Source organism: Eublepharis macularius, chromosome 1, assembly GCF_028583425.1.
Source record: "Eublepharis macularius isolate TG4126 chromosome 1, MPM_Emac_v1.0, whole genome shotgun sequence".
Classification (NCBI taxonomy): Eukaryota; Metazoa; Chordata; class Lepidosauria; order Squamata; family Eublepharidae; genus Eublepharis; species Eublepharis macularius.
This window is the reverse complement of record NC_072790.1, coordinates 237731562-237759459: the sequence shown is the minus strand read 5'-3', so window position 1 is coordinate 237759459 and position 27898 is coordinate 237731562. Positions and strand designations below refer to the sequence as shown.

Genomic DNA, 27898 nt, shown 5'->3' with positions numbered 1-27898 from the left:
GAATCTCTCTGCTAGTAATACCAGCCCTGCCGGTAGAGAAGAGAACGCTGTAAGGCATTTACGGACTCACTCTACGTCATCCGCCTTGAGTCTCAGCAAGACAGACAGACTACAAATAATGTAAAGGTTCCGATTGGGGTGAAAAGTGGGGCATAAATAAAGTAAATTCAAACACATTGAATTCTCAGCTCCCCTTACCCCACTTCCTGTTTTAGATTATGGCTTCCCCCCCCCACAACCCATCAATCCAGAAATCTGTGAATTAAAATGTAGTTTATTCCTTAAATAAAATCCCATTAAGTAGTTTTGCATTTGGCACAGCAAAAGAAAAATAAAATAAATGCAGCCCCCCCCCACAACATACATTACAAAACGAAGAAATGAGAAAAAAATCAGACGTGTTTTGAGGGCGGGGGGCCGGGGAGGGGACATCAAGTCAGTCAGGAAGAGATCAGAAGTCAAGTACAGATCCAGTTAAGGGAAAGGGGACACAAAGCAAAGCTGAGGGGTTCGGTAAGTGTTCGGGGGCAAATGGAATGAAGCACAGGACTAAGCAAACCCTTGACAGGAAGTTAAAATCAGACAGGAAGTTCAAACCAGGAAGGGGGGGCTGCTGACTGAGGCTGATAGCAGAGAGACTGGACACAGATTTTAAACAGGTAGGTGAAAGGGGTGGGAGGGGGTCCTTTTTGCTAAATCAGAGGACCCGAGACCTCCACAGAGGGGGGCATGCCAGTGCCACAAATCTTTTAAAATGGGGGAGGGGTGCACATATGTACAGAGGTGGCAGAGAGGAGAAAGACAGCAGTTATTCAAAAAGGGGGGTGGAACAATCTACAGCAGCTTTACGGTTCAACCGGGGGGGGGGGGGCACAGACAGAAGAGGCTAGCTCTAGGATAACGTTTTTTGTGGTTCTCCCCCCGCCCCCAAAAGGGGTACATAAATGCCAAAAATGTCACTGTGGGTAAGAGAGAGAAAGTAATTTATCAGAATGCTTCTTAAACACTGAATAAAGCACAGATGCAAAATATGGGGCGGGGGGGAGGTGAAAGAGGAAATACCCTGTTAGTGGCTGGGCAACAACCAGCTGCCTTAAAAGAAAAGGAAGACACTGCGCATGACGGTAAGGCAAAATGTTATGGACAAAAGCGACATTGAACGTCACAGAGAGATGCAAAAGGGGGGAGCGCAGAGAGATCAAATGCTGAGAGCCCCCTTACACCCCCACCTCCACAGGACATGGTGACACAGAAGGCTGACAAAGACAACAGACAAGGACAGGCAAGAAAAACCTGTCTCAGAGTTGGGCATTACACAGAACAATCATGCCACACACACACCCTGGCATATTATGCTGGCACCAAATTAAGGTTGACAGCAGACCAATACTGCCTCCTGGTGGTGGCTGAAAGCACCACACACCTGGTGAAGGGAAGTCGACAGGAATGGGGTATAGCTACAGGCATCCAAGAATAGCACGATTCGTAGAGAATCGGGACCATAAAACCACTGCTCCCCCTCTTCGTACGTGGAGCAAAAAAATAAAGATTCTGATGCAAAATAGCTCCTGGGCAGAAAGTCTCCGGCACCAGGAACGGCTGCACGACGGGCATGCATCCCACAAGGGTTCGCCTCGTCTCTGCAGGGGCGTGCCACGAAAAGAGAAGCACTGGCTGAATTTCAGCCTGTTGAACAGCCACCCAAGGTACAGGAGGTCATGCTAGGGAACGCTTGGCAGGGAAGGGGAGGTGGCACAAAAAGTTGAAAGAGGGCTGCGGGAGATGAAGGCCCCCCCCCCCCAGCCAGCCGCACGTGGCTACCGCTCGAATGCAACCCGTGAAATTGGAGGGCGTGGGAAGGGAGAGGGGACAGATTAAGGTTCCTGCCTCTTCTCCTCACCTGACCTCAGCTGGGAAGACAGGATGGGAGCGAGCACAGATCTCAACACTCCACATCACCTGGAAAGACAACATGGCCCCACCCCGTGCCTTCAATTCTGGGGCTGGGAAAGAAGAGGGGAAGTTTTTCGCCGGGAAGAATGTAGAAGAGGGGGCAGTGCGGATCCCATGCTGAAACTGGAGGGGGCGGGGGGGGCAGCGTTCTAATCAGCACAGGGAAAGATTCCGACGACAGCAAAAGAACGCGCAACTCAGTTTCTGCTTCCACGAAAGCTGCCCCGCGCAGGACAGGGCGCGGGGAAGAGCAGCCGCTGATTTCTGCCTCAAACTTCTACGGGGCACGGAAGGCACTGCTTGCTGCTCCAGCCGCTGCATTGGTGGCCGCCGTGCGCACTGTCGGGTTGGAGAAAACGCCGGCTGCGAATTCCTCCTGGGCCTTCTGGAAGCTGGCTCCTGTGCGGCGATAGAGGGAATGGATCTGGGGGAAGGAGGAGAAGGGAGAACGTTAACTGGCTGCTCCTTTTTTAACTTGCCTTTCCTCAAAATGAGATGAGGGCAGCGTGGATGCCGTGCCTCTTTTAATTTTCACAACAACCCTGCGAGGTAAAGAGGGAAAAACAAACACATCATGCCCAGGTATTGTTTGATGATATTCAGGTCTCGGAAATTAAATTGTATCTGATCTTAATTCCAAATCGTTTTATTTGTTCTTCTTTTCAGTGCAACTGTGTTATACGATTGGTCAAATAATCATCTCCCTCGTTCTTGCTAAATGGATGGAAACTGACCAACGGGGGGGAAAGCTGCTGGCATTCCGAGACTGAAATTCTTGGTGCCAACACGGTTGGGAAAAAATAATTCACTTTTGGCAAGGCGGGGCGGGAAGCAACATTTCCACTGAAACTGGCTCAGGGATTTTGTTACAGACGACACCAGACAAAACCCTCGCCTCTTGTGAAAAAGAGATCCAATTTTTTCCAAGACTTTTGCTGCAGCAAAATCCAATTGGATTTGACCCATGACAGGACTGCTTGATGACTGATTTACCCTTAAAAAGCTGATTCAATGCTACTGCACATCACTATTTACCCACAAACACATGTAAGGAACTGTAGAAAATACCAAGCCGGAAGCAAGACTGGGTGCGCTTAGCTAAGGGTGAAGGCAGCTAAAAATCAGGATTTTGCATCGACAGCCAAGATCTGCAACCTACATATAGTATATTAATTTGGCAAAACAAATTATGCTTCTAGTCCTTAGGGCCGCAAAAAGAGGCTTCAAAGCATGCAGGTGACATTAAGCAAACCCGAACCACCTGCATTTCAAAAACTGGCTTCCAAACCGGTCTCAAGAATTTGCTCCGTTTCTCTTTATTGTGTTTATTCTCTTTATTGCTCCATTTCTCTTTATTGTATTTCATTGATACTGTTTCTGCTCATCAAACGGAGGAAATTTTAGAGAGCCACTAATTCCTCCCCCACATTTCCAGGGGGATGAAGCCCAAACACTCCCTTGGTTTCTCAGATTACAGCAGGAATTGCCCACAGGCTCTCTGGCACACAGGACTAGAAACTTGCTTTGCTGGTTTTTAAAACAACAACAGAGAATCTTTAGGAAGCTGGATTTGAGTCCAGTGGCACCTTGGAGACTAGTAAGATTCGCAGAATGTAAGCTTTCGAGTCAGAGCTCCCTTTTTCAGAAACTAATGAGAATGGAGGTCCTTGAGCCTTTATATCTCAGCCAAAGGTGGGTGGAGTTACAAGGGAGGATATTGTGCTGCCTAATGTCAGATTTATGTCCATTTATTCTTTTGCATCGGGACTGACCTGTTTGTCCAGTGCAGAAAGTAGAAAGGCAGGGCTAGCACTTGGACAGCATATATAACATTGGAAGATGAACAAGTGAATGAACCTGCCTTTCCACAAACGATGCAAAACTGAACTATTCAAAAGGGCTCTTTACTCAGATAGGATGGCTGAATTGCTTCACTGCTACATCTCTTACATCCAGGGCTCATTTCGAGGGGGAAAGCGCCGGAACGCAGTTACGGCAGTTCCCCAAAGAGGTCACATGTCAGGTGGCCCCGCCCACCTGACTCTCGGCCATTTGGGGCCCGTTTCAGCCTGGATTGGGGCCAAAATGGCCCAGCTCAGGTCTCTGACGGGTGGTGGATCACTCTCCCGCTCAGCAGCGGCCCGATCCTGACCATTTTGGGCCCCTTTACGGCCATTTTCAGCCGCTTTTTGCCATTTTGGGCCCAATTTTGGCCCTGAATGTCCAGGACTGGGTCCAAAACAGCCGGGATAGGTGATGTCAGGGGGTGTGGTATATGCAAATCAGTTATGCTAATGACACACTTCCGGTGATGGTGAGGGGCGTAGCATATGCTGATGAGTTATGCTAATGAGTTCCTCCAGCTTTTTCTACGAAATGACCCCTGCTTACATCCTATCTGTCGCTCTGAGTATGCACTCTTATGTACTACCTGTTGATTTAAGTATGATCCCACTAAGTAGTTCTCTGTAGTCTAATGTCAGTCCTAGAATTGCTTATGCTCTGTCACAGCATTTCTTAAACTCTGTATCGGGCGCCTGCTAATGCTATGTCTTTGTAAACTTTCATTTATTTACCCTATGGCATTATTTATTGAAATGTCCTTGATGTTGACTGTGCTAGTCACACACTATATAATCCGCACTGAGTCTCAGTAAGAAAGGTGGACTATCAATGACATAGACTGACAGATCGAAAGATCCAGTGATCCTAGGAAGCTGGATTCTGATCCAAATGACACATTCTGGACACTCGCAGTATGACACACTTTGTGTATTTTAAGCAGCAGGAAAGGAGTTTCATCGACAATAGTAGAAGAGAAGATCGAACTTCCCCCTGGAGGAATGCTCTACCCTACCCCACCCCTGTACCTTAATGTAAAAGTGAAAAATGGCTTGCTTATTGAATTTGTATTTAGTTATTTTATTTAAAATAACTAATTAATTAGCTGCCTTCCTAATGTGCAGGATCTCAAGGCAGCTTACAATATAAATTTTAAATGCAAATTTTTAACCTGACTTTACAGAAGACGAATCCATACAAGCTTCCATAAAAGTCAGCGTGGTGTAGTGCTTAGACTAGGATCTGGGGGTCCCAGGTTTGAATATCCATTCTGCTGTAGAAGTTTGCCTTGGGCCAGTCACATACTCTCAACCTAACCCGCAGGGGTGTATGAAGGTAAAAATGGAGGAAAGGAGACTGACAGAAGCAGCCCTGGATCCCTAACGGGGAGAAAGGCAGGATATAAATGAAGGGAATAAAACAAAATAAGTAAACACTGTTTTAAAAACGAGACTCTTTCATTTTTAATCCACCCTTCTTCCAAGATCAGGGAAGTATACGCGGATCTCCTCGTCTTTGTTTTATCCTCACAACAACCCTCTCAAGGAGGCTAGGAGGAGAGTTGTAAGGAAGCGATCAGCCCAAACCCAGGTTTTGATCAAAATGGCTGAGCGCAGGTTCAGAGGTGTAAGTGCTGTCGGGATTCTGGCCTAGCTCAAGCATGTGCTGGCTGGGCTGGTTAGTCACACCTGCAGAGCAGTCTCTGACTTCCTCAGTGATTCGACCTTGGGAGGCTGTTCTCAGAGAGGCTCCATGTTCACTCCCCAGATTTTCACATGGCTGAAATGCTAATTAACAGTTTGGCCCTGACTGGCTCTTCAGTTGCCAGGTGACGCCTTGAGGCCTAAAAAAGATGGCTTCTCAGCTCACCCACTTCTCTATTCTCTTCTCCTCAGCATGTCCTAGGGTTGCCCGTCCCCTGCTGGGGGCGGGGGATCCCCCACTCCCACTCCCACCCTCTACCCCTGCTTACCTGGCCAGCAGGGGGGAAAGCCGGGGAACACGCCTCCCAGGGCATGCTCCTGGGCAGCACAGCATGCTCCTGCATGCTGCAGTAGGCCAATTTTTAGCCCAAATTGGACCCTGTTCAAGCTGAATAGGGCCGCTGTGGAGCGCAGAAGCACTCCGGGGCCCATTGTGCGGCCTCGGTAGCACTCCTGCAGCAGCCCGATTCAGCCCCAATTAAATTTTAGATAGGCAGATGTTATGCAGCAAAAGCCAGATTTCTTTGTTTTATGTCTGTTGCTTGTGTCAGAGCGCTTTATGCTTTTTGCAAACACTCCTTAAGCTAGATCAAGATGGGCAGCAGTGCTAGTCTGTCTGTAGCAGTAGAAGTATCTGAAGAAGTGAGCTGTGACTCACAAAAGCTCATACCCTACCACAAGTGTTGTTGGTTTTATAGGTGCTACTGGACTCTTGCTCGTTTCTAATCCTTAAACTAATATGCTTATTTTTATTTAAGCTGAGTCTGGAATTCTTGACTTGGGCATGGGTACACCCTAGAACGAAACCAGAGATTTGAAATTTAAGGCCTTAGGAGAAAGTAGAGCTTTAGTCTCACAAACGAAAGGGAAGCACGCCCTCCCAATCTGTTTGCTGGAGTGGCTGCGGTCAGCGCCCAGAATTAGGAGGACTGGGGTGGCTATCCCTGCAAGAGTAACTAGTGGGGCAGGCCCAAAGTCACACCCGCCCTGCCCCAAGGGTCACAGAGGCTTCCACAAGGAATTGGCAGCCCTGTGAACAGAGGGGGAGGTTAGAGAACAAGAAACGCAACCCCGAATGCTTCCCGCACTTACCCGCTTCAGCATGACGACACCCAGCACCGCGACCGCCGTGAAGAGCGTGGCTACGAGCATCATGAGAATGGCCACGCCAGTATTCACCTTCAGCGCCGAGAGACTCACAATCCAGCCACTGCAAGGGGAGGGGGGCAGAGGGGGATGCGAGAAGAGAAAGGTGCTCAGAGGACGGGTCAAGGCAATGAACAAATCGCACGCTCCCGGGCAGTTTTGGGAACCCTGCATTGGATCCAAACACTCAGCTAAGCACAGAGCCTTCCACTGGCACAAGGAGCCTTCCTCCTGCTCCTTGTGCCGGTAGCAGCATCCATGCATAGCTCAATGGCTAGATAACATCCGCTCTCTTATTAAGAATGCTATTGATGCTGTTATTAGCGTTTAATGAACAGTAACAATAAAAATGAAACAACAGGAGTCTGGTCGAATCAAACAGGAGACTGAACTGGAAAGAAAGCTTCCAAACCCTTCCTCAAGCAGAGGACATTTTGCAGGTTTCCGGGCTCTCCTGAACACCACTTCGCAGTATATCCGAGACGGCCAGAGTTGGAATGGGTGCCAGAACACCATCAGAGCCATGCAATGGTCCATTTGCTTTCTCCTGGCAGCCTCCTGAATCTTGTCCTCAGCAACTGCTTGCTGCCCTGACTATCCGAAGCGTCCACCAACACCCCTCAGGCATCACCCCTCCACCACGAGTGGAATTAAATCCTGGAGTTTTGGCAACTGAGTTCTCCCAAAGGCCTCTCAGCCTCATTGCTGCCAGAACTGGAGGATCTCTACAAGCCTCTAGACCAGGGTTCATCTTGAGGGGGAACGTGAAGGAATGCAGTTCCGGTAGTTCTCCAAAAAGGTCACATGTCAGGTGGCCCCGCCCACCTGATTTTTGGCCATTTTGGGCCCATTTTGGCCTGGATGGGGGCCAAAACGGCCCAATTCGGGCCCAAAATGGCCAGGATCAGGCCCCAAACAGCCAGGATTGGTGCCGAAATGGCCCGGATTGGGCCTCTGACGGGTGGTGGATCACTCTCCCACTCAGCAGCGGCCTGATCCTGACCATTTTGGGCCCCTTTTCGGCCATTTTCAGCCCATTTTTGCCATTTTGGGCCCAATTTCGGCCCTGAATGGCCAGGATTGGGTCCAAATCAGCCAGGATAGGTGATGTCAGGGGGTGTGGCATATGCAGATCAGTCATGCTAATGGCACACTTCCAGTGATGGCAAGGGGCGTGGCATATGCTAATGAGTTACGCTAATGAGTTATGCTAATGAGTTCCTGCAGCTCTTTTTCTACAAAATGACCCCTGCTCTAGACTATTCCTAACTCGTATCAACCTACACAATCTGAGACTGACAGGGATCTCCTACCAAGGGCAGGTAGGGTTCAAGGCTACCCGCAGAATCCTACTCTGCCGATTTTATCTAGAGAATTTATATGGCTCTTTTCCAGAGACTGCCTTCAGGAGGTTCACAAAGCGCAACCAAATCATGAACACCACAACATAAAAATTAAGCAGTATTAAAACAAGCCAGCATAAAAGAGCAGCGCAAAACGATATCCGTGAGCTCCAGCTAAAATCACACCACAAAAACAGCTCAACAAGATGGAATCTTCAGCTTGCACGAAAAAAGAAATGGACTGGCCTCGCATCAAAAGGAGAGTTAAAACAGGCGCCAGGTGAGTCTCAAGGGGGAGAGCTTTTCAAAGGCAAGAGGCCACCACTGAAAACACCCCGCTGCCCGCCTCACCTCTGCAGCCAGAGGCAGAGAGCAGGACTTGGGAAGTAGAATCTTAACCTGAAGGTTGCACAGGACAGGAGAAGGTGACGCTTCCAGCCATGGGCTCCAAACCATTAAAACAGGCAGTACTCTAAACTGTGCCCAGAAACAAACAGGCAACCAAATCTGACCTTTCAGCACGGCAGTGATGTCATCCACGATCCCTGTATCCTGCCCCTGACAAAAGCCAGAGAGCTGCTGTAGCACAGCGGTTAAGTGGTTCGGCCGCAAATCAGCACTCTACTGGTTCGAATCCCACTCCTGCCATGAACTTAGTAGATGGCCTTGGGGAAGCCACTCACTCCTCTCAGCCCCAGCTCCCCAGCTGCATTGTCAGGATAATAATAACACTAACGTGTTCAACGCTCTGGGTGAGTCACTAATCTGTCTAGAAGAGTGGTATATAAGCGCAGTTATTCTTAGTTATTATTATTTTGGACCAGCTGACGCTTCTGGACAGTCTTCAAAAGACAGCCCCACGTAGAGAGCGTTACAGTAATCTAAGTTGGATACAATCAGCAGAGCACGAATTGCAACGGCCAGGTTCTCCAAATTTTGTGCGTATTTCGCATCCTCCTCCTTTTCCATCAACTACTTATGTCCAATAGCATTAAAAAAAAACAGCTGCGTCATCTCTCCTTAACAATCTATAAAAAAAATTTAAAATTCTCTCAGGATAACTATGTCCCATGGACTGGTTAAATATAATGTTCTGATGTATCGATTTTATTAAAGAAGGGCAGGTCGCTACAAGGTACACCAAAACTTGCTTGATTTACCCTTTTTTTTTAAAGGGGAAAGTTTTATAACGGAACTCCTATCAGAATAGTGACGAAGAAGTTTTACTAACTTTTGAGATATTGACAGAAAACCCCACTGATCAGAAAGTAATCTTGGCTTAAACGAAGCCGCCCGACCAGTCCCCATTATGCCTACCACTGAGAACCCCATTCTACGAGAAAAATATATATATTTAATTTTGACTTAAGTCATTTTGAGAGCCAATTGGCAGAAGCTGAGTATACAGAGGGGAATTGAGGAAGTTCACCGAAAATACAGGTGGAAGATGCTTTTTGAAGGGAAGGGAAGTTTACAGAAATACTTCAAGAGTATAAAGAAAGAAGAGGTTACGTTTCTCCATAGAAGGTAGAAATGTGATCACGTTCTACTGTTTTGGATGAGAGCTTGCCACAAACTCTAGAGCGATTTTATCAGGGCAATTAAAAGATGAGAGAAGGGCAGGACACCAAGGATTAAATAATTCTGGAAACAAGAGATTATCTTCTAACCATCGAGGCACAGTTAAGCATATGTTGTGCTAATTAATAAATTAACATGTACCGACGGGAAAAGAAAATACTTTGTTGAAAAGTGAAGACGGGCCTTCTGGTATTGTGCTAAAATGGGACATTGAGCAGAAAGCAAAAACGACCAAGAACTCTAGGATAGATTGCGCCGATTTGTTCGGATCAGATTTGACTAGGGATGCAACAGAATGGAGAATCGTACCCATCACTGTCCCCTAGGGTTCCCAGGTGCCCGCCAGTGGTGGGCAAACTCCTGGGGATTTGCCCCCTCATCCGCTGATCGCCTAGAGACTGGCGGGAGGGGGCAAACTCCCAGAGCTTGTCCACCACCAGCAGGCACCTCAGGAGCGCGTGCTGTATGCACGCTCCCACCCGGCGCGGCGACATCACTTCTGTAAATGACATCCCCGCGCCTGCCGCAGGAGCATCCCTGAGCTCCGTTTGGGGCCAATTTAGGCCCCAAACTGGCCAAATCGGAGCTGTGCTGAGCACAGGAGTGCTCCTGCAGCGGGCATGATGACATCACTTATGGAAATGACTTCGCCACGCACCTGGTGTGCTGATATCACTTCCGGAAGTAATGTCATCATGCTGCCACTGGAGCGCGCGTGCGAACTATGTGCGAAGATTGAAAACAGCGCCGCAAAAGATAAGCACCAGGTCCCAACTCTCCCACCAGGAGGATAAAGGGACCTGGCAACCTAACTGCCCCCACTGTGTGATCCGTCCCTCCCACCACATGTGAGCGCCAGCCCTTGACTATTAGATATAAGGATTCCCATCATCTCCACAATACAGCTGGGGCTGAAAAGAGTGGCTTACCCCAGGTCACCTGCTGAGCTCATGGGCATAGTGGGATTTGAACCCACAGAGCACTGATTCACAGCCCAACCACTTAACTGCTACACTAGAGCAGCAGTTGAAAACAAGCACTCCGTGTGCTCTCCCTTCCTCCCTTCACCGGCTTTCAAGATTTCTTTCTGCTCACACGCTACTAAGCCTACGTTCTCGGCCTCAAGGACTAGAAACTTGCTTTTTAAACATAACAAAAAATGGAAATCTTTTACGGTATCGACTTGCAAGTCTGACAGCATGCAGCAAGCTTTCCAACCATGAGAAATTACGGCATACAGGCCTCCTCCAGTCCACCCAATGGAAGATGCTACATTTTCAGGCGCGCCCAAGTTTCCCCTTTCCAGGCAAACACGTAACACACGATCCAGGGCAGGGTGAAAGAAAATACAGGGGTTCCCCTACCTGAACCCTGAGCCGGGGATGCCGATGCACTGGATAACATACACCACGTCCTGTGTAAAGAAGATGAAGAAGAAGACGAAGAAGTTGAAAGAACTGTCGCTCCTGGAGAGAAAAGAGAACACAACCATTAGCAATCCTGGGATAGTCACAGCATCTGTCAGTTGCAACAAAACTTAAGAATTGTAGCACATTACAGAAGAACAAGTTTTTACTCAAATATGAGCTTTGGCAGACTGTGGCCCACTTCACCAAATGCATGAGGTGGGCCCTCAGTAGGCTGACATACAAGTATAAGATTATGAAAAAAAATAATTGTGAACATCACTGTCCGAAGGTCTTGCAATGCAGGGAGCACATGATGAGATGGAATCAGGCAGAAAAGGAACGAAGAAAAGAACAGCAATCGTTTGCAAATGCAGCAATCGGCGATAAAACCATGTCCTGAAGTTTGCCAAGGAAGCTAACATCTGAAAAGTCCCCAGGCTTAGCTAAGTCCTCCGGGGAATTTTTAGCAAACTTGTCTCATTATACTATTCAATTTCCCACCTTCCCAACACCCCTGGAGGTTGGGGATGCCCTGATGTGGAAGTTAAGTCGGACCACAACGCCTTGTAGCCCAAACTGCCTTCTTTATCAGATATCACTTACCTTCTAGGTCTGCAGGATTTGAGTCCAGTGGCACCTCTGAGACCAACAAGATTTTCCGAGTGAAAGCTTTTGAGAGTCAGAGCTCCCTTCTTCAGCAACAAGATTCTCCGAGTGTAAGCTTTTAAGCATCAGTGCTCCCTTCTTCAGCGACAAGATTCTTCAAGTGTAAGCTTTTGAGAGAGAGCGATCCCTTCTTCGGCAACAAGATTCCCTGAGTGTAAGCTTTTGAGCATCAGTGCTCCCTTCTTCAGTGACAAGATTCTTCAAGTGTAAGCTTTTGAGAGACAGCGATCCCTTCTTCAGCAACAAGATTCTCCAAAAGTAAGAGCTCTCTTCTTCAGTGTCCAAAGAAGGGAGCTCTGACTCTCAAAAGTTGGTTCTCTAAGGTGCCGTCGGACTCAAACCCTGCTGTTCTACTGCAGACCAACATGGCCACCCACCTAACATATCCCCCGAGGTGTTCGATTCATGACCAGCCCACAGCCCCACCGAGATATGATCCAATCACCACGGCAGTACCTGAAGGCCTTGTACATGGGCCGATACCAACACAAAAAGGAGCAGGGGGTGAAAAGCAAAGCCCAGAGAATGGAGAGGCCGAAACCAGAGCCGCCCTCGCTGTACACGCAGAACCAGGCCAGCAAGGCCAGGAAGTTGAAGTAGAGGGTCACAGTGCTGGCTGTGGAAGAAAGAGGACGTGGGTCAGAGGATCTGAAGCCTGTGACACAAACCACAGGGGGAAATCCAACCAAGCCCTCACCCCACCAGTTGACGCAGCTGTCTCCAGACTGCGCCGCAAAACCTCCAGACTAAACTCCTTACCATCGGGGGCATCCCAACTTTGGATATTTCTCAATTCTTCCTTTTAAATTGCCTTTCATTACCCCTTGGCAGCATCTTTCCTTTTCGCCAAGAGCTTCTTTTCTCCTAGACTGTCCCAGAAACCGTACCTGACAGCTTAGGCTGTGGGAACCCGCCAAGCTAACTCCAAAAAGCTTTGCGAACGGGTTTTTCATCGAGAGCGGTGGTTTTCAAATGGCAGGTCAGGGCTCCCTGCCCCTAACAAGTTGTAACTTTCTTGCAGTGGAGGTTGGTAGGCCAGGAGAGAGGGTGGTGAAAGAGCCAACTGAGAGGGAAACTTAAGGGCAAATTTGGGTGTGCAAAACAACTTTGAAGTACAGCCAATTGCTTAACAAATGTTTTGTAGATACTACACACACGCACACACACCCCTCTTCTGCGTTTAAATGGCACAAGACTCTCGAGTTTTACAATGGGGAGGAAAGAAAGCAGCACAGAGGCACCAGGGTAGTAGGTTCTAAAAGTGGACGAAGTTTATACAAGGGTGTCCTTTCAAGAAGTTTGAGAATCACTACCTTAGAAGATAAATGATTTTCTTAAAAGACTTGAAGATTCAGGGCTATGCTAGTTTTTTACGCCGCTTTCCCTTCTAAAAAAATCACTGGGTGTTTCTACACCATTTTAATATGTTCACTGTTCTATTGGCTACCCAGTTCGAATTCTGCTTTGGATTGAAAGATGGTAAAAATGAGGGGTTGGGGGAGAAAGCAGCCAAGGTTATGACAGGACACAGACAGTTCAAATCCCACCTGCCACAAATTCATGAGCAGGCCTTAGTCAAAACCCAATCTTCTCAGTCGCAAACCCACCCCCATCTGCTATATGGGGATAATGCTGCTCACCTACCTTACAAGACTGTTGTGATAATTAAGTATGTATAGGACTTTGAATGCTCTAAAGTGTTCCAAGCCACCAAGTCGGATGCATTAAAACGATCGCCGTGGTAGCTTGACGCAGACAGCAAAAGGCACTCGGGCCCTTCACGAGTTACCACGTAACCATCATGAGAGGGAGGGCAGGAAGGGTTACATCAGTGCTTAGTTCTTGTGACCCCTTCTTACTTGCCCAGGGTAAGGCTGATCGCCACCTTGGGGTCAGGTTGCAATCTTCCCCAGGCCAGTTTGGCTAGGGATCCTGGAGGTGTTTTGCCATCTTCTGGGCAAGGAGCAGGGGTCACTGTGTGTGTGTGTGGTGGGGGGAGGTATTTGTGCATTTCCTGCATGGTGCAGGGGTTGGACTAGATGACCCTAGAGGTCCCTTCCAACCCTATGATTCTAACCAGCAACCAACTCTGACCTGAATTAGAAAACACACACCAAGTCCTATTGCCAAATTTGATCCTGGAGAAGCTGCCCCCGGCCCCAGCCTTCACTTAAGCCAACAAAGGTACCTTATACCAAATCACACCTGTCATCTCCTCTGACCAGCAGCCTATCTCCAGTTTCCTGTAGAGTCTTTCCCAACACCTGCTACAGCGGAGAAACCTGGGATTGAACTTGGGACTGTCTGCACGCACCGCTGGTGCTCTAGACACCGAGACCCACCCCCTCAAACTGTCTGCTGCTACTCATCCAGCTCAGCTTCTAGTTCTCTCAGCTTCCAATGGACAGGAGCTCTTTTTGTCCAGCAACATAAGGGTTTGTTTTTTTTTGTAAACTATGAGATGGCTGGGACTGAACCCTGGGCTTTCCGCATGCAAAGCGGGTGATCCCCCCCCCCCCCATGGAACCACAGCCTCCGGCACTCACCCATCCAGAGGTAGTACATGGTGGTGACAGTCTTCTGGGACTCTACAGGAATCTCCACCGAAATATCCTGATAGAAACAGGGCTTCACGGGGCAGAAGGAGGGCAGTGGGGGCCAGTTATTCTGTCGAGCTGCAAAGGCGGAGGAGGAAAAAAGGGTGAGATGCGTGTGCCCACACTCCGGCCGAAGGGTCTGGGGATTTCTGAGCTGGGGGGTGGTGGTGTACCCGCAGTGCCACCCGCGGCAGCGTTTTGCAGCTCGCGTTCCCTCCGGTCCAGCTCCTCGGCTTTGCGGTTCAACTCCTCCTGGCGTTTCAGAAGTTCCGCGGTGGTTGCTGCAGCTGACTCCTAGCGGGAAAGAGAGAGATTAGGGTGGGAGAGGAGTCGGTCTAAGCAAACATTTCCTCCCCTGTTTTAATGGGAAAAGGGGCTCTCTGCCAGGACAGGCGTTCTCTCGCATAAGAGAGTTCCTCCCTGCAAAACGAGCAGGTGGTGCCACACGGTGGTCACGAAAGGTATTACCACACAGCGCACTTCAGTGCAGCACCAAAGTGTTTGACTAATCTCAAGCTCTGAGCAGGAGGTGTAATTCACAAGCCTGATACTTGTAAAGCATCTTTCAACCATCACGGGACAGGCACACAGGAGGAGGAAACTGAGAATCTTCCACCCGTAAAAGATACAAACCTCAAATCAGACCAAAGAGGGGCAACTTTATCATCTACCTTGTAAGGACAATAGTAAAGAGTCCAGTAGCCCCTTTAAGACTAACCAACTTTATTGTAGCATAAGCTTTCGAGAACCACAGCTCTCTTCGTCAGATGCATCTGACGAAGAGAGCTGTGGTTCTCAAAAGTTTACAATAAAGTTGGTTTATTGTAGCATAAGCTTTCGAGAACCACAGCTCTCTTCGTCAGATGCATCTGACGAAGAGAGCTGTGGTTCTCAAAAGCTTACAATAAAGTTGGTTAGTCTTAAAGGCACTACTGGCCTCTCTACTCTTTTGCAACTATAGACTAACACGGCTCGCTCCTCTGGATCTTGTAAGCACAGAAACTGATTATCAGGTACAGCATTTCTACTCTCAGAAGCCAAAGTGGCAGCCAAGCAAAATTTTCAAGAATCTGGAGCGCAGCAGTAGGGATCTTCTTTCGATCCACCTCAACATTTTTATACTGTCCTTCCTCCACAGTCCCCTCCGCTCACCTCCGACCCTAACAACGACCCTGAAAGGTAGGTCAGCCTGAGAGACAGACTGGTTGGCCCAAGGAACAGAGTGGAGATTTTAATGGTGGGGCGGGTTCTCCCCACCATTGCACTTGGTTAATTTATTTCATTATTGTTTTGTATATTGATTTTAGTATTGTTGTTGTTTTTATCGATTTTAAACTGTTCACCGCCCAGAGCCCCTGGGATGGGCAGTATATAAATTGAAATATAAATAAATAAATATAAATAATCTCGGTCTCCCAGACCCTCCTCTGACTCTACAACCATCCTCCCCCTGGACTCCCCCTCCCACTCCCATATCCACATGCAAGCAAAATGCATCATTTTATGTAACAACTGATTTGAAGACTCACCTACTCGTATAAGCACAGACTGATTGCAGAATGCAGCCTTTACTGGCACGCAACCCATGCTGCACTACATCTCGTATTATTATTGAGTATTTATCCAGGCCTTTCAGGGTCCACAAAACCACAAATCTTGGTGTAGCCCTTTGGTGCCAGTTTGATGTAGATGTTAGGATCGGCAAGACTCTAATCTGGAGAGCCAGGTTTGATTCCCCACTCCCCCGCCTGAAGCCAGCTGTGTGACCTTGGGTCAGCCGCAGCTCTCTCAGAGCTCTCTCAGCCCCACCCACCTCACAGGGTGATTGTCGTGAGGATAACAACAACACACTTAGTAAACCACTCTGAGTGGGCGTTACGTTGTCCTGAAGGGCGGTATATAAATCGAACGTTGTTGTTATCGTTGCTGTTCTTGTTGTTATTACAACAGTCTTGTAAGGTAGGCCAATACTAATCTTCCCCATAGAGCAGAGGGAAGACTGAGGGCAGGTAAATTGCAAGTAGAAGCCAGGTTTAAACCAGGGACCTCTTGAGACACGACGCTACGCCAATCCCCCCGTCCCTGCAAATAATTCCTTAATTTGCACAGCGTTCGAGACGATTCTAGAGTAGCCTCACCGAGAAGCCAAGTCCCATGCTCCCAAAAATAACTTTTGAGATCGCATCCGTACACACGCTCGGAGGCTTCTGCGATACCTGAGTTCCGTAGGAGCCGTAATTCCTGGGCTCTGTGGGGCTTGCTTTCCTGGGGGGTTGTAAAGCAGGAGCTGGCGGGGCTGGCACAGCAGCTGAGGGCCGGGACTCATACGGAGGCGGGGGACGCTGCTGCGAAAGAGATGGGAGGAGCATCAAAAGCCCGTCACGTTTCCGTCTTATTCCTTTCCCCAAGAGCTCCGGCCCACGGTTCTCTCACCCACCCCATTTCATCACAACCACCCTGTGCGGTTGTCCCCTTCTGCTTCACAGACTAACCAATCCACGCGTGACAGAACCACGGAGATAAACAGCAAAAAAGCAAGCAAAAAATGCCCCCTGAAAACCTTGCTGACAAAGTGAATAAACTCTATTGGTATATGTACAGTGTATCAAGAAATAAATACAAAGAAACAGTCAATATTGCAAATTGACGCACGTTTTGATGTATAGTAATTTCTGGCTGCGCAACAACACTCTAAGGGCCAAGCTACAAGTGACAAATGACACTTGAACGGCAAGTGAACAGACTCACGTGTATTCTTCCCTGTTCACTTGCACTCCACTTGCACTCCACTCAGGGCCAAGCTACACATGACGAATGACACTTGAACGGCAAGTGGATTGAGTGGAGGGCAAGTGAACAGGGAGAAATACACTTGCCGTTCAAGTGTCATTCATCACTTGTAGCTTGGCCCTCAGGCATCTTATTATAATGCATCTGCCAGGTCACAAGTCCTTTGGGAAACAAGCTTAACAGCAGACCATATGAATAAGCGTAGACTTAAAGTGACCTATGCTTACAATGCTAAAGTGCTAATCTTTTTCATGGAGTAGCGGCTTTCGTGATAACTGCCAGAGAAAGGAATACAGAAACGGGAAGGAAATACTGGTACCCCCGTTGCAGTTACACCTCTACTACTCCTCCACCATTGGAACATCTCCTCCTAGAAATGAATTGGACTCTGTCTCATTAAGACTTTGGTCTTGCATAAATTTATATACTCAAGGCACTAGCACTTCAGCATTGTAAGCATAGGTCACTTTAAGTCCACATTTATTCATACGGTCTGCTGTTAAGCTTGTCTTCCAAAGGACATGTGACCTTGTAGATGCATTATAATAAGATGCCTTAGACTGTTGTTGCGCAGCCGGAAATTACTATACCAATAGAGTTTATTTCACTTTGTTAGCTTTCACGGTGCATTTTTTGCTTGCTTTTTTGCCCTTCTGCTTCATGGCTGAGCAGAGATTTGAACCCAGGACTCCCCACTCTATTCACGCAACCCAAGTGGCTGCCGCTGCTTCCGAAGCGATCTGCACAATGAAACAAAACCACTTACGTCCCACCCACCCCCAACACACGAGGAACAGAAATCTTCTCTTAGGAGACCCTGTCTCAGACACACACACATGTACACGCACACCAAAAGCTTTGGAACAACGCCACATGCAATTAGGTAAATGTCCTGGGGTTTGGAGGAAGAAAATGGCTTTCACTGAGTGAAAAAGCCCACTCATGTTTCTGGCCCTCATGGAGGTAGACGTCCATTTTAAAAGCAGGCATTTATTTATTTATTTAAAACATTTTTATGCTTTCTTTCCTCCCAAATAGGGTCCCTGAGGCAGCAAGCATTTGAACGCTAAAACATTTGAAAATAATACATAAAATAATTCAATAAAAAATATACATAAACGCACAATGCCAGAACCATGGAAGTGGGCCAATAAGAGTTACAGAGGGTATATCAAATAAAATAAAAGCCTCTTCGCCTGCTGGTGGAAGGCACTAGTAAAGGGAGACAGACGCATGCTCTGGGGAGGGAGTTCCAAACTTTTGGTGCCATGATCGAGAAGGCCTTTTCTCGGGTTGTCACCCGTTTAGCCTCAGAGGGTGGGGAGTACCCAAAGCAAAGCCTCCGAAGACGACCAAATTTGATGGGTAGGTTCATATGGGAAGAGGTGGTCCTTAAAGTACGGCAGGCCCAGGCTGTATAGGCTGTATAGAATCATAGAGTTGGAAGGGGCCATACAGACCATCTAGTCCAACCCCCTGCCCAGTGCAGGATCAGCCTAAAGCATCTCTGACAAAGATTCATCCAGCCTCTTCTTGAAAACTGTCATCGAAGGGGAGCTCACCACCTCCCTAGGCAGCTGATTCCACTTTTGAACTACTCTGACCCTGAAAAAGTTTTTCCTAATAGCCAGCTGGTACCTTTGTGCATGTAATTTAAACCCGTTGCTTCGAGTCCTACCCTCTGCTACCAACTGGAACAGCTCCTTGCCCTCCTCCAAATGACAGCCTTTCAAATACTTAAAGAGAGCAATCATGTCCCCCCCTCTTCTGCAAACTAAACATTCCCAAGGCCCTCAGCCTTTCCTCGTAGGGCTCAGTCTCCAGACCCCCGATCATCCTCGTCACTCTCCTCTGCATCCTCTCGATTTTGGCCACATCCTTTTTGAAGTGAGGCCTCCAGAACGGTCGATACCAGTATTTTGAATTGGTTCAGGTCAATAAATGGTCAATACCAGTATTTCGAATTGGTTCAGGAAGCAAACTGGGAACCAGTGGAGATGGAACAAAACTGGAGTGATGCGGTCCCTACGACCCACTCCAGTCAACATTCTGGCCACAGAGTTCTGTACCGCAGTCTTCAAGGGCAGACATAAACCACCCAGAGAATATCCCCAGTATAAGTGTCCAGGCTGAAACCAACAGGTCTTATGCAAAGTGCCCCGATACATCGCTCCTGACCTCCCCACCCCACATGAGCTGGAGCCAAACCAAGCCACTCAGCCACCCCCTTACCCCAGGGTTTTCAAACGGATTGTAGACATCCAAGGTGGCGTATTCCGAGCTCGGTCTGTGCTGGGTGATGGCAGGGTCCTAAGAACAAGAGGAACGAGAGTTGAAATGGCAAAAACAAGATGCTCAAGAACGCCCACCCAGGTGGCCCCTTCTGCGGACAATCCAGGAAGCCAGGCTGTTAGGAAACCTTTAAAAGTCAAGCAGGAGCCAAAGGGGAAAAAGGCAAAACCTGTAGCTGTGAGCAGACAAACTAAAATATTATTTTCATCCAAGGAACAAAAGTGTTTCCCTTTCCTGCTGTATCCTCAAAACAAACCTTGTGAGGTAGATCAGTCTGAGAAGGAGAAAGAAACTGGCCCACGGTCACAGAGAAACAGGCAGTGTGAGGTTCTGACCCATGGCAGTGCGAGGATCTGACCCGAGGCAGTGCGAGGATCTGACCCATGCAGTGTGAGGATCTGACCCATGGCAGTGCGAGGATCTGACCCAGGCAGTGCGAGGATCTGACCCGAGGCAGTGCGAGGATCTGACCCATGCAGTGTGAGGATCTGACCCATGGCAGTGCGAGGATCTGACCCAGGCAGTGCGAGGATCTGACCCAGCTCTTCCTAGCCCGACACTCTAACCACTACACCCCACTGGCTCAATAAAGCCGGTGCCTCCCAATTCCCCTCCAGCCATTAGCAGCACAATCGGCACGCAAGAGGTTGTGGAGTCAGCAAAGTTCCATCACGAGTAGTTTCCTGTTTTCAACAGCAGCCAGCCAGATGTTTCTGGGAAGTCCAGAAGCAGGGCCCGAATCCAAGAGCCCTCCCCTCTTCTTCAGCATTCAGAGGCATGTTATTCTCGGACATGGAGTTCCTCGATGTACCAATCTCCAGCAAAGCGAGATTGGGGAGCAGAAAAAAGCAGGTGCCCCAAAGCTGAGAAACTCCCTGCGTCAGTTGGCCCCCTTATTATAGTTCTGAAAGTTCACCAAGACTGTTCTATTCTACCAACTATGTAGATGCCAAACAGATCAGTTATTAAATTCGAAACCTAAAAAGCTGCATATAAATGTATCCCAATACAAGTAAGTACCATTGTATTTCATAGTGTCTTAAAAAAATTGAAAGAAGGGGATGTTGGGAAGGAATATTGTTTGTTATATATAATTATATCTGATTTACACAATTATGTTATCTAATCCCATTTTTTCTTTCTGTATCCCCTCTTTACTATTAGTTTGGTTTTATATATATATAAGGTAAAGCGTGCCTGCAACTCATGGCTGACTTGTGGCAACCCCATCGGGTCGTTATTTATTTATTTAATTTATTTGATTTCATTTATACCCTCCCCTCCCCTCCCCACGGATGGGCTCACGGCGGCTAACAATATTTTTTAAAAAACATTAAAAGTCACAAAAACATAAAATCAATAATGATTTTTTAAAAGTCATTAAAATAGTCCAGGAGCAGGCTATTTAAACAAATATTGGGTCCGTTTCCGGCCTAGCAGATGGCCGAGGGCAGCCCCAGAAGAAATGGTGGTCTTAGATGGAAGAAGGAGGACACCCGCTGGCACTCAGCCGAAGGCCTGGCGGAACATCTCCGTTTTACAGGCCCTGCGGAACTGTAACAGGTCACGCAGGGCCCGGATCTCCAGCGGGAGAGCGTTCCACCAGGCCGGGGCCAGGGCAGAAAAAGCCCTGGCCCTGGTTGAGGCCAGACGGATGTCCCTCGGGCCAGGGACCACCAGGAGTTGCTTGTCTGCAGAGCGCAACATCCTGCAGGCGACGTAATGGAACTAGGCAACATACAAGCACAGCTGGTTTGCCATTGCCTTCCTCTGTACAAGTTTTCCTTGGTGGTCCCCCATCCAAGTCTTGACAATGGCTGACCCTGCTTAGCTTCCAAGCTCCGACAAGACCAGGCTATTCTGGGCTATTAGGGCTCCTGACCATTTTCTACTGCTTATTTTATTATGGGCCGATTCCCACGGATCCATTCTGCGAACGGCGACACCCCCCGCCCCCAGCACAGGGAGCTTCCCCTGTTAAAAGGAAAGCGCTGAAATTTGTGGAGCAGATCCAACTCTACATTTTGAATTGATGATTCACTGCTGTTTTATTGGCGTACAATCTCTTGTTGATTTTTGTTGGGTTTTATGAGTCGGGTTTTAAAACCGGGGGTGGGGTGGAGTTTAAGGCCTGTTTGTGTTACGATACTGCCGTTTTTATCTTTTAACCTGTTTACCACCCTTTTGTGGACAGGCAGGATAGAATCACGGTAAATCAATTCACCTCGCTTGGCTATCAGAAAAAAAAACAGCAACGCCATGAATCGTTGTCACATTTTGCGGCAGGGAGTTCCACAGATGCTGCACTGTGTGACTTTCCTTTTTCCTGAAATCTAGTGCTGGTCGGTTTTGCGGATCAGCCCTAAGTTTTAATGTCATACGAGAAATCATTTTTTCTCCCCAACCTTATGCCCTGATATTGGTAGCTTAACAGACCTTGACATGTCTGTCCTTGCCCTCAGTTTACCCTGATCTGGATGGCCCTGGCTAGCTGATCTTGTCAAATCTTGGAAGCCAAGCAGGGGAGGCCAGCCCTGGATAGTCCTGGGACGGGAGGAGGTCCAAGGTTACTTCGCAGACGGAGGCAGTGGCCTCTGTCCTTCTCTTGCCTTGATGAGGTTGCAAAAGTCAACTGCAACTTGTCGCACTTTGAGCTCTTGTGTGTGTGTGTTATGTGCCGTCAAGTCACCTCCAACCTACGGCAATCCTATGAATGAAAGACCACCAAAAAGTCCTATCGTTAACAGACTTGCTCAGATCCTGCAAACTGGAGGACGTGGCTTTTTTTACTGAATCAAACCATCTCCTTTTAGGTCTTCCTCTTTTCCTGCTCCCTTCCACTTTTCCTAGCATTACTGACTTTTCCAGACAATCTTGTCTTTTCATAACGTGACCAAAGTATGATAGCCTCAGTTTTGTCACTTTAGCTTCAAGGGAGAATCCAGGCTTGATTTGATCTAGTACCCACTTATTTGTCTTTTTGGCTGTCCATGGTATCCGCAAACCTCTCTTCCAGCAACACATTTCAAATGAATCACTTTTCTTCCCGTTAGCTTTCTTCACTCTCGGTTTTGATCTTGGTTCCCAGAGAGACATCTTTATCTTTAAGGCTCTTCTCTATCTCCCTCACAGCGGCTCTTCCAAGTCTCAATTTTCTTCTGATTTCTTCATTGCTGTCTGCCTTTTGGTTGATGACGGAGCCAAGGAATAGAAAATCTTGTACAATTTCAATTTCCTCGTTGTCAACTTTAAAATTGTGTAATTCCACAGTAGTTACTACTTTTGTCTTCTTGATGTTCAGCTGTAATCCTGCCCTGGCGCTTTCTCCTTTAACCTTCATTACTAGTTGTTTCTTCACTATTTTCTGCCCGTAACGTGGTGTCATCTGCATATTTCAAACTGTTAATGTTCCTTCCACCAATTTTCACTTCACCTTCTTCTAGATCTAATCCAGCTTTCCTTACGATATACTCTGCACAGAAGTTGAACAGGTAAGGAGATAATATGCGTCCTTGTTTGACACCTTTGTCAATGGGAAAGCATTCTGTTTCCCCATACTCTGTCCCAACAGAGCTCTGGGGGGACCCAATTTCAAATCTCTCCTCAATCCTCAAACTTGTTGGGTGAACTATTGGACAGGGTTGTTGTGAGGGAAAGAGTGGGATAAAATCAGGTCTGTTATAGTAAGAGCGGGATAAAGCGTTTAACATTGTTTTAGCTTCACAACCACCCTGTGAGGGAGGTTAGCCCAAAAGGGGTATGACTGGCTGAAAAAAATATCAACCGGTGAGCTTTGTGGTACAGTGAGGATCTGAATTCACCTCACAAATCCTAGTTAGTCTAACCATGACACAGCATGGGCTTCTTTGCCTTTACATGAAAGGAGTAAGTACCAAGAACTAGCCTCATCTGGGAAATTGTGGCCTACTCTCAAGTGTGAAATTACAGACTAAACCTTGAAGAGCAAACTTCCCTCCAACCCAGCGTCCTGCTTCCAACAATGCTCAGCAAGATGCCTCTGGGACATCACAAAGAAGGCACGAATAGTGTCGGTACCGTGAGGTAGACTGCCTCAGCACAAGGAAGATCCACTCTTAAATGACATGGTTAATAAGTATCGTTAGGCCCGGTTACTGAAGGCTTTATTGAACTTGCCCTGCAAGATGAAGCCAAAGGGCCACCTAATCCAGCATCCTGCCGCCCAAACGCAAACAACTCCAGGAAACCCACAAACGTGGCACAAATACAAAGGCCCCCTCCACCAGTCTGTCTTGACACCTAATCATATGAGACCCCCGTCTACCCCAAACGTCTCCTCGGTATTTGGAACTCCGGAATTGCAAGCCACGATTAAACCCCCAAGTGCCTCTGAGCATGTACAGAAGGCGCATACAGCACTCTCGGCTCATTCACGCACAAATGGGAATGGGAGAGCAGCTGGCGGATCACTGAGGGAGACTTCCAAAAAGGCGTTAAACCCCCTCGAGAAGCGAGACACCGATTCCCCGCCCAAAGCAAACATTACCAAGGGCAGTTACTCATTCCCATAGGAGCTAAGGGACAGAAAAGTCGGCCTTCCAGACTGGGGCCAGGACAAAGGCCCGCCAAGGAGCCGGGGCAAAGAATGGGGACAGCATTCCAGGAATATCTGCAACCCTGAAAGGATCTTCCTTTACAATCACAACGTAAATGGAGGCGGCTCGATTGCCTCCGAGCAGCAACGGGGGGGGGGGGAGCCTGCAGCAGCTTGGGGAGGGGCTGCCGTGGCAACTAACTTAAAAAATACCAAAGACAGAGAGTAAAAGAGATGTAAATTGAATTACCCTAAGAAGGGGTAATTCAAGAATAGAGGGTGGAGAGCGCAGTTAAGCTCCTGTGAGCTCTATTACAAAGGGGCAGAATATTCCATTACCCCAGTTAGGCCAGTTCTGGTTACTGCCAGACTACGGTTTATTTATGTCAATTTTTTTTTTTACTTAAGCGTCTGCCATTCTCATCGAGACTCAAGGCGGAGAGCAAAAACAGGAAAAAAATTCAGTCAGAAAAGGAAAATGTCCTATAAAGAATGCCGTACTTCCTCTCGCTCAGGGCAACCTTTATTCAAAGAGATTAAGGCCCCACGTAACACCCCTCTGGCCCAGTGTCCAGTTTCCAGCGGTGGTCAGTCAGCTGCCTCTGGGATTTATTTTTGTTATTTATAGTCTGTCTTTCTTACTGAGACTCAAGGCGGATTACGCAGTGATGCCCGCAGCCCAAAACAGCATCTGATATTGAGAAGCAGGCTGCCTCAGAACATCGTGGTTAACAGGTATACAGAATTATAGAGTTGGAAGGGACCTTCAGGGTCATCTAGTCCAACCCCCTGCACAATGCAGGAAATTCACAACTACCTCCTCCCCAGACCCCCAGTGACCCCTGTTAGGATTGCCAGGCCCAGGCTGGGAAATTCCTGGAGATTTGGGGGGCGGAGCCTGAAGAGGGCGGGGTTTGGGGAGGTGCCACAGTGGGGATATAATTCCATAGAGATCACCCTTCAAAGCAGCCATTTTCTCCAGGGGAACTGATCTCTGTTGCCTGGAGATCAGTTGTAATTCCGGGAGATCTCCAGCTACTGCCTGGAGGCTGGCAAGCCTACGCTCTGCTCCTTGCCCCGAAGATGGCAAAACACCGTCAGGATCCCCGGCCAAACTGGCCTGGGGAAAATTGCTTTCTGGCCTCAAAGTGGCGATCGGCATTACCCTGGTTATCGAATACTTTATTAAAACCACATGACAGGGTCAAGCCAAAGGTCCATCTGCTAACCACATCCAGACCGCCATCTCCAGAAAGACTTGGAAGGGTTGCTATAGGAGAAATCCAAACTATTTCATTTATCTCTAGGGGAAAGGGTGCTGTGTGATTCCAGTAGCATGGAAAGAACATATCCCATAGCCTCAAACTCAGGGGCAGGAATCAAAAGGCAGTTAAGTTACCCCTCTTCTAGGGTTACCTCAGGACTTTGGGGGGAGGGGGGGAATCCCTCAGGAGGAATGGAGGTAAGTTGGTTAACAAGATGCAGTATATACGACCCTGGATTCAATTCATTTCTGGGGAAGGTTAAGGAGTCACCGTCTTCAGGGCTGGTCCAAAAATTAGGCAACTAGAGTTCAGCTGAAGATTAGGGGAAGTAGTAAAAGAAGCCAGAATTCATGGCAGAGACCAGTTCGAGGCAGGGCCCTCGTAAGGAGGAGGCTTAATTTGTACAACTGAAATGGAGGCAGAATCCGGGAGGGCTTGGCGAAATAGATCTCAACAGAAAAACAGCAAAGAATTTTTTTAAAAAAATGTGTTATTGATCTTCTGTTCGTAATCTACCTTTCCTACTGAGACTCAAGGCGGCTTACACAATGTAAATCAATGCAATCAAAAGATTGAAAACCTAGTCCTATCCCAGCAATGGTGCAGGAACGGAGTCTTGAGGACTGGAAGGATTAAAGGAAAGAACAAAACCAAGTCCTGTATGCTTTACTATGGCCTGACCTGGATAGCCAAGGAGAACCGGATCTCATCAGATCTCAGAAGCTAAGCAGGGTCAGCCTTGGTTAGTGATTGGATGGGAGACCTCCAACAAAGACCATGGTTGCAGGAGCAGGCAATGGCAAACCACTTCTGATTGTTTCTTGCCATGCGAACTCCACCAGGGGTTGCCATAAGACACTTAAGACTTGAGGAAACTCTCTACCACCAAGCTGTATTACAATTATCATGGAGCTCTTGCTCCCTAATCCATTACTCTCCATGGTCTTGCTAGCTGCAGCTACCCCTGAAAATGTAAGTACAGGAGAAACACCAACATGTTTGTTTACCACCAGGTGATGTATTCATCTGCCCCAGAAGTAGGGTTGCAAGAGACCCAGCGACCTGGAACCAATGGGCAAAAATCAAAGTACTCCACTTCTGCATTTATCCTGGAAGGATAAAAATGGGAAATTAGGGTTGCCAAACTACAGGCGGAGCCTGGAGATCTTCCAGAATTACAACTGATTTCTAGGCCATAGAAATCTGTTCCCCTGGAGAAAATGGTTGCTTTGGAGAGTAGACTCTATGTACGGTTGCCAGCTCCAGGTTGGGAAATTCCTGGAGATTTCGGAGGTGGAGCCCGAAGAGGGTGGAGTTTGGGAGAGAACCTCAGCAGAATATCATGCCATAGAGTCCACCCCCTAAAGCAGCCATTTTATCCAGAGGAATTGATCTCTGTCGCCTGGAGATCAGTTTAAATTCCAAGAGATCTCCAGTTCCCACCTCCGGTCCCCACCTGGAGGTTGGCAAAACTAACTCTATGGCATTGTACGCCACTGGCCTCCCTCTCTTTCCCAGGCTCCACCCCCCAAAATCTCCAGAAATTTCCCAGCCAGGAGTTGGCAACCTTACCAGAGAAATATGCACCGAAGGAGAAGCAGAAGGTGGACTGAAACTAGGTTCCCCCCACCCCACCCCAGGCCTAGGCTTACCCCGCAGGAACTGAGGTTAAACGTCCCACCAAACGCCAGTTACCCCGGTAGGGATCAGAAACCGGGGTGAGACTCCAAGTGCCCCGCAGCCGCAGTTCCCCAAGGGGGAGGGAAACCCCCGCCCCTTCCCGCCGACGCACCTGGAAGGGATTCCCCGGGTCCCCCTCGAAGGGGTTTCCCCCGCCGTTCAGGGCCATGCCTGCCCTCCCTCTGCCACGGGCTCCGCTGCGTCCGCTCGCTCGGCCAGACGGGGAGACGCTGGACGCCCATTGGCTGGCGGGGGAGCGCGCGTCACCGGCGGAGAGGGAGGGGATTCCCGTCAGGGAGTGCCCATGCGCGCGTGCCGCGCACGTGAGAGGGGCCACGAGACGACGTCGAGGCGAGCGTCTAGCGTGGGGCTGATGGGAGTTGTAGTTCTCTGGAGCAGGGGAGCCTTTGGAAAAGCTTGCCAACCTCCGGGAGCGGCCGGGAGATCTCCCAGAATTGAGCTGTAGACGATAGCCCTGGAGAAAAATGGCTTCTTTGGAAGGCGGGATCTAGGGCTTTATTATACCCCATTGAGGTCCCTTCTCAAACACAGACCTCACTGAGCTCAAACCCCCAAATCTCTAGGAATTTTCTAGAGTTGCTAACTTCCAGACGGTGGCTGGAGATCTCCTGACAACTGATCTTCAGGGCACAGTTTCCTGCAGAAAATGGCTGCTTTGAAAGTTAGCCTCAGTAGGGTTGTCAGCTCCAAGTGGGGAAACTCCTGGAGATTTAGGAAGGGAACCTGGAGAAGACAGGGTTTGGGGCGGGACCTCAGCTGGATATAATGTCATAGACGCCGCCCTCCAAAACTGCCATTTTCTCCAGGGGAACTGATCTCTGTGGCCCTGAGATCAGTTGTAATTCCACCGCCACCTGGAGGCTGGCAACCCTGACTCAATGGCCTTATATGTCCTGCTGAAGTCCCACCCCAAACCCCACCCCTCCAGTCTCCACCCCCCAAATCCCCAGGTATTTCCCAATCTGGACTTGACAACCATAGCATGGTAGTGTGCCTGGAATCTTATATTTTTAAAAGAGCCCCCTCCACCTACTTTA

General features: G+C 48.4%; 1 protein-coding gene across 2 annotated transcripts; it reads right to left on the bottom strand.

Moving 5' to 3' along the window:
- Positions 1-258: 258 nt before the first annotated feature.
- On the bottom strand, positions 259-27056 carry SCAMP3 (secretory carrier membrane protein 3). Of its 2 annotated transcripts, none has more exons than XM_054994334.1 (9): positions 26953-27056; positions 19263-19340; positions 16457-16585; positions 14414-14534; positions 14190-14318; positions 12100-12259; positions 10933-11034; positions 6591-6708; positions 259-2377 (listed from the first exon to the last, which is right to left on the bottom strand). In XM_054994334.1, exons 1-9 carry the CDS (start codon positions 27007-27009, stop codon positions 2231-2233), a joined length of 1041 nt encoding a protein of 346 aa, XP_054850309.1. In that variant the 5' UTR covers positions 27010-27056; the 3' UTR covers positions 259-2230. The 2 variants fall into 2 exon arrangements, with proteins under 2 accessions (XP_054850309.1, XP_054850316.1); XM_054994341.1 differs by having other exon boundaries at positions 16457-16582.
- Between the last annotated feature and the right edge of the window lie 842 nt (positions 27057-27898).